Source organism: Acanthochromis polyacanthus, chromosome 1 (genome assembly GCF_021347895.1).
Source record: "Acanthochromis polyacanthus isolate Apoly-LR-REF ecotype Palm Island chromosome 1, KAUST_Apoly_ChrSc, whole genome shotgun sequence".
Classification (NCBI taxonomy): Eukaryota; Metazoa; Chordata; class Actinopteri; family Pomacentridae; genus Acanthochromis; species Acanthochromis polyacanthus.
Window position 1 is genome coordinate 9,485,931 of NC_067113.1, and position 12,006 is coordinate 9,497,936.

At 41.8% G+C, this 12,006-nt stretch overlaps 1 protein-coding gene across 1 annotated transcript; it reads right to left on the reverse strand.

Annotated features, from left to right (window-relative positions):
- Positions 1–1,666: 1,666 nt before the first annotated feature.
- pnn (pinin, desmosome associated protein) lies at positions 1,667–9,582 on the reverse strand. Its single transcript, XM_022201664.2, has 9 exons — positions 9,424–9,582; positions 8,904–8,981; positions 7,730–7,801; positions 7,202–7,277; positions 5,420–5,514; positions 5,177–5,252; positions 3,877–4,032; positions 3,605–3,743; positions 1,667–3,513 (listed from the first exon to the last, which is right to left on the reverse strand). Exons 1-9 carry the CDS (start codon positions 9,534–9,536, stop codon positions 2,276–2,278), a joined length of 2,043 nt encoding a protein of 680 aa, XP_022057356.2. The 5' UTR covers positions 9,537–9,582; the 3' UTR covers positions 1,667–2,275.
- Between the last annotated feature and the right edge of the window lie 2,424 nt (positions 9,583–12,006).

Genomic DNA, 12,006 nt, shown 5'->3' on the forward strand with positions numbered 1-12,006 from the left:
TTTAAACCATATTGTCCCTCAGTTTATCATTTACACATTACATCTTCCAGATCAGAGGGTCCATAAAAGGAACAAAACGTTTAATCATCTGGAACGGAAAAATGTAGTATTATACTGTACGATCAAAACGACAAGTCAGTCAAAAAACAACAAAAACAAGACAAAATATTCCAAAACCAAGACATAAAATGACAAGAACGCAGAAAAACTACGCAAGTGAAACAAAAAGGAAACACAAAACAACAAAAACATGACAAGCAACAGACAAAAACCCCCACAAAAGACAAGAAAATCTTTAAAAAATAAGACACAAAACGACAAAAGAACAATGAGCAATCTCATATTTTACTTTATGATCAAAACAACTTGTCAAGGTCTAGGAATTATTTTTAGATTTATCCATCCATCCATTCTCTATAAACCACTTTATCCTCACTAGGGTATTTTACATTTATGGTTTTTCAAATTCATAATTTGCAGTTAATGTCTTCTCTGTAAGTTTTACACTTTGAGGGCTGGTTTTGGCCTGCGGGTCGCATGTTTGACACCCTTGCTTTAGAAGAACCTCAAATATTCTGTAGTTGCCAAAATCAAAAATGACATAAGTCTACAGTCAAGTATCTTCACTACAGCACAGATCAACCTTGTGTTTGGAGTCTTTGTGTTGTTGGAACCCAACTGCATCTAAGATCCAACCTTTTCCTGAAGAATGTTGAGGTGATCCTTCTTATTGCATTTAATTTGTGGAAAGCACCAGATCATCTGGCACTAAAATACCTAGCATAATACTACCAGGGTTGAAGGATCATTGTGTGGGTGGACATGGTCTTCAGAAGAACCTCAAATATACTGTAGTTGCCAGCATTAAAAATGACATGAATCTAGTCAAGTATCTTCACTACAGCAGAGATCATACAGATCATACTGGATTAGATTTATATAGCGCTTTTTCAGGGCACTCAAAGCGCTTCACAATGGATCCATTATTCATTCACTCACACATTCTCACTCTGGTGGTGGTAAGCTACATTTGCAGCCACAGCTGCCCTGGGGCAGACTGACGGAAGAGTGGCTGCCAATCCGTGCCAACATTCAGAGAGGGGTCTGGCTGCAGACCTCCACTCTCAGGAGTCAGGACCCTTCCCACACCAGGGTGAGAGCAGCACTGGAGGCAAGGCGGGTAAAGTGTCTTCCTCAAGGACACAACAGCACATGACTAGGACAGAGTGGGAATCAAACCGCCGACCCTTTGATCATTGGACGACCCGCTCTACCACCTGATCCACAGCCACCCCAACCATGAAAAGGCCAGAGGATGAATTCTAGAGACTATGGTTATCATTTTGCTTCTATTGGTTTCCAGCTGCTCAAATGAGGCAAAAATGTTTATTGCGATAGCTATCGGTTATTGATTTTGCAGAATGACTAGTAATTCATCTCTAATTGTTCTCATTTCAAGTTTTGAGAATGAGACTATCAGACATTTTAGAGTATTTCGTCTTTCTAGATTGTAAATACACGATTTACATAAACTACTCAACTGAATTCACTGCATGTGACTAGAAGCAGTGCAGAACACCATCTAGTTTTCACCTGTACATTTTTGAACAATATGTGAAAATATATATCATTGATGCAAATAATACAAAATAAAAACCACACCATGGACGTTTCTACTATTACCCCACCTTTATTTGAAGCAGATTCAGTTGGTACCAAAAAAGAAATACAGTTTCAAAAGCAAATATTTGAGCAAATCACAATGTACATGGATCAAACAGTGAAATAAAGAAGGATTAATAGCATCATCACAACAACTTAAACATCTACCATAACCATCATCACCCCAGTCTATGGCAATATGATTAGGATGGAAACTAGAAAAACATTCAATACCACTTCATAGCGTTACAAGTATCTTTTTAAAATCCAAATCTGAAATAATGGGACAAGAATGACGTCTCTCCTATCTGATCTGTTCAGTAAGGGGTCCGGTTAGTGACAGTTTAAGGGATTTCTCCTGTTATCATGTCCCCCTGTGACCAACAGCCTACTTGTTTGTCAAGCAAAAAGAAAAAGAGGAAAGTCAGAACCAGACATCTGCTTAATGTCGACACTGAAACGTCCTTCAATATTAAAATTTCCAGCCGGTCCAGGTGAAACCTTGGATGTTTTAGGAAGAAAAACTAGTTTTAAAAACTCCTGTCGTGTCATAAAGTAATGAGCAGGAGGTTCATCTTCCCCCAGTGTTTTTACAGAAGCTCAGAGAACCTGATCAGCGTCTCTTGTCCTTCCTATCTCTATCTTTATGCTCCCTATCACTCCGGGAAGACCTGCCCCTCCCTTCCTCACTCCTCCTCTTCCTCCTCTCCTTCGATCCCTTGGAGTCCCTCCCTCCTCCGGTGCTCCCTCCTCTCTTGTGGTGACTCCTCTCCTCTCCTTTCTTCCTGTCCCTGCCTTTATCCGACGGCCTCCTCTTGCGCTTGCCGCTCTCCCGGCTGCGACTTCGGCTGCTGCTGTTGGACGATGAGGATGACGAGGATGACGAGGATGACGAGGAGCGGCTGGATCCGGAGGAAGAAGAAGAGCTTCCACTGGAGGAGGAGCCGGAGGAGGAAGACGAGGAGCTGTTGCTATGACTGCGACCTTTCCTCGATTCCTTTTCCTTCTTCCTCCCTCTCCTGGCATTCTCATCCTCCTTGGTGGGGGTAATCACTGGGGCCTCCTGGGAAACAGGCAGTTTTTCTGGGGCTTCTTCCCCTGATTTTTCTTCCACAATCTGGTTCTCCACTGTAGAGTCCTGAGCCTTAAATCCAGAGACGGTAAAATCCTGCTCAGGCCCGGCAGAGGCTGTCTGGGGTTCTGGGGCCGGAGAGGACTCCTGGGTCACAGGGGGCTGTTCTGCTGGTTTCCCTGCAGGGTAGCTGGGCTGGGGCTGATGACTCGTGTTTGCCGTTTCCTGACTGCTTACGGTTGGTTCAGAGGACTGGATGTCTTTGGTCTTTTCATTCTGGAGGTCTGTGGGCCCCTGCTTACTGTCTGTTTCTACTTCTTTCTCCTTACCTCTGTCCTCCTTCTCTGCCCCCTGATCCACCTCCATCTCCTCTGAACCTGGACTGGCCTCCTTCTCTTCCTTCTCCTTCAGCTCCTCTCCTTCCTTCTTCTCACTCCCCTCCTCACTCAGCTCCATTCCTTCCTCCTCTTCCTTTTTCAACACTTCCTTCTCCCCTCCCTCCCTCTGCTCTCCTTCATCCCTCTCTGTCACCTTTCTATCCTCCTCTTTTTCCCTTTCCTCTTCCTCCTCCTCATCCTCCTCTTCATCTTCCTCCATTTCCATAGTACCCTTATTACCTGTCACCTTGACTACCTGACCTGCTGGCTTACCCTCCACCGGGTGGTCCGTCCCTGTTGCCGCTGTGTTTCCGTCCTGGTCGCGGTTTAGCTGTCGCCGGGGGCGCGACTCCATCTTGCTGAGGTGTTCAGCAAAAGCCTCACGCCTCTCTTCAAACACAGCTGTGGGGGAGAAAAGCCGAAGATTCACAGGTTACAGAGTAATCAACAGACAGATACATGTCAAACCTGCTCGTCACTGAACCTTACTGACCATTTAGTTTCTTGGTGGAGTCATCGAGGAGTTTCTGTGTCGCGGAGCACATTTTTCCAGGCAGGTAGAAGAGGTGAGGTTTCGTCTTTGTGCGAATGTATTTCACCAGGCGATTATTGTGGCTGGTCCACTCCTCTTGCTGTGCAACAAGGAAAGAGAAAAAACAATCATGAATGGAACACAGGTGCATACTGACAAATAAAAAATAAAAGACTATTAATTATTTATTGCTGCTGGTCTCACTTTCAAAAAAGTGTTAAATATTTTCTTACCAGCTGAGCTAATTCCACTTTCTGTTCCAGCAGCCTCAGCTCGGTCTGCTTGGCTCTCCTCTCTTCAAACAGCTCTCGTTTTTCATTCTCCACCTTCTTTCTCTCAGCCTCAGCCTGAACCTCGAGTTTCTGCTCAATCTCTGAACGTCGCTTTTGCTGTGGGATGAACAACAGATGACTGTCAAACACAGACAACTTGTTTTATGTTGATGCGAGGTCCATGTGGCTTGGTGTGGACAAATTAGGTCATTTTAGCAGCCATGCCCCCTCAAGCGGAACATTTCCGTGTCGTGCACCACTAAATTTTATATTTATTATAAATGCACACACATTCTCTCTAGCAGATTTCCAAGCGTCTCATTTCCGTGTGAAAAACGTAACTCAGGTTTTTTAACAGTGAGTCTCCCTGAGACACTGATGAAATGAATTATTCTTCATTTCTAAAGAAGAAGCACAAATTGGGCAGCCCAGTAGCTCCACAGGTCGAGTTGGACAGCCCATAAACGGGTTCAAATCCAGCCCACAGCCCTTTCCTGCAGGTCCTTCCCCCATTCTTCTCCCCACTTCCCTGTCTTCCTCTCTCTACTATCCTGTCAACAAAGTTGAAAGGCAAAAAACCCACAAATTCGTAATGCCCAAGTTGCAAAACTTTAGTCTCAATGACATGTAGGGCTGGGCGATATGGACAAAAAATAAAATCTCGATTATTTTAGTCATCTTGAATGATTACAATTTTAATCGATTTTTGTTGTTTCTTTGTGGTCCGTTTGCTATGGCTAGTGCTAGCCATGCCGCACTCCCGTAGCTGCAAGCACTCTTCCCATTCTTTAGGATGCCTCTGCCGGAGGTGCTGAAAGAGGTTAGTTGTGCTGCTACTCTTCGTTTTCACAGTACTTTTGCAAGCCTTGCACATGACTGTAGTTTGCTCTGCATCAGTCTTGTCAAAGCCAAACCACTTCCATATAATCGATGTAACATCAGGCCCTTTTCTCGCGACCAACTCTTCGTCTGCTGTTCTGTCCGCCATGACAGGGGTGTCAGTGCTTTGGCGGAAGGAGATGAGAGGCGGAAGCAAACCAGTGCACAAGTCGTGAAAGGCAGAAGAAGAATCTGTATTGTTATATATTTAAGCTCGCCTCGATTTTACGATTTGGCAAATTTTCAAATCATCAGGTTTTAAAAAGGCGAATTAATCAAATTAATTCGATTTATCGCCCAGCCCTAATGACATGTGAACAACAATCCTATCAATCATGTCTTGAGCTCTACAGTTCAGTCATAAATGGACGGATTTCCTCACCTTCTCTGAAGAGACGTTGGATTCTTGCTTGAATTTCTGCAGCGTCCCCATCAGCAGGCCAAACATGCGCCGATTCCTGACCAAGACAACACACACCCACCATCAGGCATTTTCAATTCTCAGCTTCTGCTGAACATTTTAGCAAAGGATCAGTTGCCTTCATTTTGCAATTTGACCACAATATGTACTCAACAATACTGAATGTAAATCTGTATGTCCAGTTAAAGCCGTGTGTTGACGTACCTCTGTTTGCCCTTCTCATCCATGGTTTGATCCTGAATAAGATCTCGGCGTGTTCTCTCTTTGGAGGTAGCCACTACAGACGACTGCAACGCCGGCTGAGGGAAGGAGAAGACATGAGGAAAAGATTTGTTAAAATTAGAGCTGAAACAACCAATCGATTTAATCGATAAAAATAATAGGGTTGCCACCTGTCTCTTAAAATACGGACTCGTCCTTTATTTGAAAATTAATTGTAGCGTCTCATATTGATTCAATACGGGACGCTAATTGTTACGTATTTTCATAAATGTCCCATACACGTCTGTCACACACGCATCAAAACTGCATAATAAACAAAATAAAACACAGGAAATATTAAGGGCAGCCAGTTTCATCTTCCTTAGACCTATGTAGCGAGGACCCGATGCGAGGTCCAGCGGATACACCTCTCTGTTTGCCAGTCCTGTCACGGGTTTCCTGGTTACAGACGCTGCTGCTCCCGTGTGTTTAAAAATGTCTACACCCAAAACTCCACCACGTCCAAAGAAGCAAAAACGTTTTCAAAAGCACAGACTGGAAGACTGGAACCCTGGCAATAGGTACAGGGCAAACTGTTTTCTGTTGCTCATAGACTAGCTGAAGTAAGGCAGCATCAGGAGACCAACATGTAAGAAACATGAGGACAGAGAACCCAACCAGCAGGTCACAGTTTATCATCATCTAATCATCTCCTGAAGTCCCTTTGGTAAGAGACATCAGTACACGGTTTTGAATTTACCAGAGGATGATTATAGTCAAACTAATGTGGCCGTAGACTCTACAGTATTTTAGTGGCCCAATAAATGCCTAAGTTGTATGTATGTAAATGTATTTTGATAATCGATTAATCGAAAAAAAAATAATTGACCGATTAATCGATTATCAAAATAATCGTTAGTTGCAGCCCTAATTAAGCTCCTTTGTTTTTAATTGAAAACTGCCCCGAAACATACTTTATCAGTGTGATAGATGATCTATTTTTGACAGCTTTAATAATAACGGAGCTCCCCGTCAGTCTGCCTCAGCCACATGATGAATGTTTGCTTTCAAAACACATTACCCAGGAGAGACTTAATTTTCTACAATTTCTTAACTTTAACCCTTTAAGCTTCAGTCAATTCCAGCCGTTTTCAGTACAAAAAAAAAAAAAAAAAAAAAAAAAAATCGCTAATATTCTATTTTTAAATTAAAAAAATGACGAAAAATACAGGGAATATTGGACGCACATCGCGAGGAGCATTTCCTTGAAAACGACCGATTCGTGGATTTTATACCGACTTCAGGACATGTTTTGGACAAAATAGTTTACTGGCTTGTGTTGTCTGGATATAAAAGGTTGGATTATGGCCATTTTTTGGGGAATCTTTTTTTCTGTGTGTAATAATGAACCCGGAAATGTGAGTCGCGCTGTGTGCGTTGAAGCCGTGTATAGAGAACGGATGGATGAATATTTGTTTTTGTCGGACAAATGTGTTTTTCTCACCCGCTGTGGTAATCACATCTGAAAGTGGTTTATACCGGCGGATTCATGAGAATCTAAGCTTTCCATCGGCGTATAGGGTTTGTATAATCGGGTTTGCACCCGTCGGACATTCTTGAAATTCCTATGCAAATTAGTAAGTGTACCGCCGACGGTACACCTACAACGCACTGAAGCGTAAAGGGTTAATAAATACGGAGAAAATACTTCAAATCTTCTAGTGTAAGTCTTCTATAAAACTTCTGTCCCACATAAACTAAACTACACGCACACGGTCCTCTTACCTTTTTGACATCGTCATCATCTTCGGCGTCGCTGTCGTGGCGCGTGTCTCTCCTGGCCCTCTGGTCCCCCGCCAGCCTACAAACACACAGAAAGATTAGAGACTGACTCTTCAGAACAAATTCAAAAATAGCAACTGCTGCTTCACATCTGTCAGCGAGCCAAGAATCAAAATGATTCCATTATAGTTTGGGATGTAATCTGTACACCAGAAGATGTATAAAAAAAAATCCAGCAAGAAGAAACATGATGAAAGATAAGTGCCACTACAATCTCATTAGTCTGAGGCAATTTACAGGTTTTTTTTTTAATTAAAAAAGCTTTAGTCTCAACAATCAGCACCTGTAAAAGGCACATTTACTTAAACTGACTTTAAACTCTGAAAATGAACTGCCTTCAGTGTTGAAAATTTCAATCGAGAATCTTTTTGACGCTTCTCAACAAAAATCCTAGCCCTAGAAATATTTAACCCCAGAGGAGAACACCATGACGTTGCGTGAGTTGATGCACAATAAAAGTCAAAACCTCACCTCAGCAGGGCTCCTTCGATGTCCCTCTGCTTGGCAGGAGGGCCGCCGCTTCCCATGTCTGAGAGACTACGCCTGAGAAGCACACGGAGACTTAAACGTACTGCATACCACATTCAGAAATACTACATATTTTTAAAACAAACAAAAAAAGCATTATTTCAGAACTAAACAAAACATGTCATATTGTGAGCTGTACATTCCAGCCTGTACTAACATCGACATCACACTTTGTTTACAGATGCAGAGAGGGGAAACAGTTTCAAAAGCAAAAGTTTGTGTGCACCAACATACGTGTGCAGCCAGACCGGCTACTAAAACGCTTCTATCTCTGCTCTGCATGCCATTAAAGCACAGTATCTAAACACTGCAAAGAGCCAGCTGCTGCTATATCGACATTTAAAATCTTAAAGCCTATTAGAAAGTGCAGCAACTTGTCATGACTGAACCCGTGTCCGATTTAACTAATGTATGAAAAAACACTACTATATGGCTCTAAAAAAATAGTTTAAAACAAACACTAAGAATTATTTGCAATGTGATCCCATTCACTGTTGTTTTAAATGCAGCACACCAAGTTTGACAGCTATGTAGCATGTTTTTTATTTCCGCTGTGGACAGATTTGAGCAATTCTTCCAATATTTCAATCATTCGCTTAATCTATATTAACTTGTGCTAGTTGTGACATCTCTAAGGTTGGGCCAAAAGATCGTTGATGTTGTTTTCAGGTAGAATATTAATACACAATCTGCACCAAAATTCTCCCCACTGACTTACTTGAACTCATGCGATCACATCATCAATTTTGTATATAATCTTAATTTGGAATATGATCTGCTTTTCACGGATCATGTCATCAGGGATGCCACGTGCAAGTGTTTTGTTTGGAAAGTTATGAATTTGTCAATAAATAGAAATGCAGAATTACCACAAACACCACATTTTAGAGAGGACTTTTTTTTTTACTGTTAAATTCCACAAACAATCTAACACAAATTAACTAAAACTAAAATCCGACTATTTCTGAGTTGATTTTTAACAGGTTCAGTGCGGTGTGTTTCACTGTTCCTGCATGGAAACAAATGTAAATGTTCCGGGTTACACATCGTAATGGATTTTGTAGTATCTGACGACAGATAATGAGGATGCAGACCGAACAATAAGATCGTTGTTTACCTGAGCAGGTTGATTCCTCTGCCTCTACCTCCTCCCAGGCCTGCCATGGGGCCGCCGAGCCGACGGATCTGACCCGGTCTGTAAACACAGCAACAAATAAGATCAACACAAAAGCAAAGATTTAAAAAAATTCATGGGAAACATTGGTAATTTTGTCTGGTACCCGCATCGTGACTGTAGGAGAAGCAGCATCATAAACAGAGAACTGTGAGGCCTACCACTGGGCCTACACGGAATTGACCTACAATTTTTCATAATTCCTTCCAAAGTTAAGAGTAATTTCAAATCCATGGATTTTTAAAAATATAATTTTGTGCAATTACACCCGCATGCCGGACATACGTAAATTTAGGCAGATTCAGCTACCTAGCCGTAAATAACAAGGGGGTGGTCCTGCTGCTAGCTAGTTAGCCGACTCATGCTAACCGTGCACACGTCGCTTGCCGCGTGATTGCTAGCAAGCTAGTTAGTTTATTTCTATAAATACAAAAAAAGCTAGATAAGCATTCTGCAGTCTTACCTTGACTCATTGGGATCCCGTCCGGTCAATTTACGAATATTATCATCCACATTTTTCAAGCTTTCCTTCGCTTTTTCGAGCTGGTCCTGCAAGCTCCGCACCACCACCGCCATCTTCCTTTCAGTTAGCGCGGGTCACGTGTTCTTCTTCTTCATGGAGTTTAAAGCAGCAGCTGACATGTGACGTAGCGCCGCATTGCCGCCCCCTGCTGCTATGAAACACAGCCGTCACTCATCACAAAGAATCATGCAAAAGATGCAAGATATGAGATAAAAAATTTCAAATATAAAAATCAATGAAATAGAATAAATATGGGTAGGAGATTAGCAGCATTATCAAAAGTGACACTGTGTGTTGTTGTTTTGAGTTCAGGAGTCCGATGGACCCTGGGTAAAAAGTGGTTCTCAGCCTGTTTGTCCTGTATTTTGTCCTCATTTTTGGGCACCAAAAAATATTGTTTCCTTGTCTGAAAAAAAAAAAAAAAATCAGCAAAACAATTCTCCAAATTTCTGAAAATTTGCAGAACCTTCAGGAAGAAAGCTCCAATAATTCCTTAAAAAATTTCCCTTAGAAGTTAAGAAAAAAATTTGGCAGGAAAATTCTTATAAATATTTTTTAAAAAATGAGTTAAAATCTTCCAAAAATATCGAAAGTGATTACATATATATCAGTAAAACTTCTAATATTTTCTTCACATAAAAATCAACCAAAATCCAGGGGAAATTTCCACCAAAAAATGTTCAAAGATTTCCCAAAAATGTTGAAAATGTGGAAATCAGAAGTTTTGCTGTGAAAATATTTTTTTTCTCACATTCTCAAACTTTAAAACGGGTCAGTTTTGACCCGAAGGATGACACGAGGGTTAAGGATCTGAGCGTCTTTCCTGATGGCAGCAGGCTGAACAGCTGATGTTTGCCCAGATCTTATTTGCTCTACTGATGCAGCGGGAGATCGTGATATTCTCCAGAGGGCAGGGAGTAGCTGATGGTTTTCGCTGCAGTCCTGGTGACCCTCTGCAGAACCTTCCTGTGCTGTGAACCAGACAGTCACACAGTACGTCAGCACAGACTCTATGGTGGCCCAATAGAAGGACACCTGCAGTCTTTCCTCCAGGTGGTTCCTCCTCAGCACCCAAACAAATTATTATGTAAAGAGTTAATTATTTATGTAAAGAAAACACTAAATTTGCTTGTACTGTTACACCCAGATAAAAAATAATAAACTAAACAAAACAAAAAAACAGATGCTGGTTTGTTTCTGAAGGTTTCCTCTGAGGGAAACAAAGGATCTACTATTTAAAGCACACAAACACGATTAATGTGAAACACTAATGTCAGATACATTTAACTGGGAGTTTTTCTTGAAACTTGATGGGCCCACATGTGAAATGTACTCAGAAGACCCAGAATTTATGGACGTTCTCAGAAGTCACAAGATCCCCAGAAATGATGCCACTGCAGTGAAGAAACAGCTGAATGTAAGGCAGGGATTCTTAATCTAGAGGGTATTTGAATAGTGTCTGGTTACAAAACATATTCATGTTTCCAGGAATTTAAAAAAAGTCTCTGTTTTGAGACTGTGTTTAGAACAGGAGAGAAGAAAGTGCTCATTTATGTTATTGCTCCTGTATTCAGACACTCTGCCAGGTTCTGCTTGATTCTTCTGATCTCAGCCACAAACTGCAGTGTGCTGAGAACGCCAGCTCTGCTGTGTGAGTCCAAGACTGAAAATAAAACCTGTCTAGAGTCCTACTCTACTCTTGCAGCACTTGCATATGAAAGTAAAAAACCTCAAACACAAAAACCACAGCTGATTTCCTGCTTCATATCAACATGTGGCACAGCTGGATTTTGCTACCAGAGCAGACCATCCTGCACTGATTTACCCTGCAGACATTATTTTCTCTACTGTGTGCTGGAACGTGCTGTTTGTGACCTCCACAGCAGAAAAAAAGTATTATTGTTTCAGTTTAATTGTGTAACACCAGCATGATAATCTCATAGTCTCATTATCCAGACGAGAATGAGTTCTTAGTCTGAGCCCTGGCTTTCCCTGGAGTGCAAACACTAACGTCAGACGGCCTTAAAACGACCGTTCACGTCCATCAAATAACATTTTGACGTCTCATAATGGCAACTGCCTCTTTGTCAGGAGACTCCTTCTTAGTGCTGTATGACTCATCATAAAATGACCACAGAGGTGTCAAAAGCCTGCAGTTAAACCAGATAGGCTACTAACTTATGAAAAATTTGTTTCTTCATAAAAGGGCTACGCCTTGGTGAGGCTTTATTCTGCATTAAGGATTATGACATTTATGTCCTCGATGTGTGTTCCCACAGTTTTCAAGCGTATAGTGATCATGATACCACCCCACTTCAGCACTCAAATAATCCATCCATCCATCCTCTATACACCACTTCATCCTCACTAGGGTCGCTGGGGGTGCTGGAGTCTATCTCAGCTGACTCGGGTGAAGGCAGGGGACACCCTGGACAGGTCGCCAGTCTGTCACAGGGCAGTCAAATAATCTTGTTGAAAATGAACGGGGATGGATAGGATGGTAATTATATTTCCAGTATATTT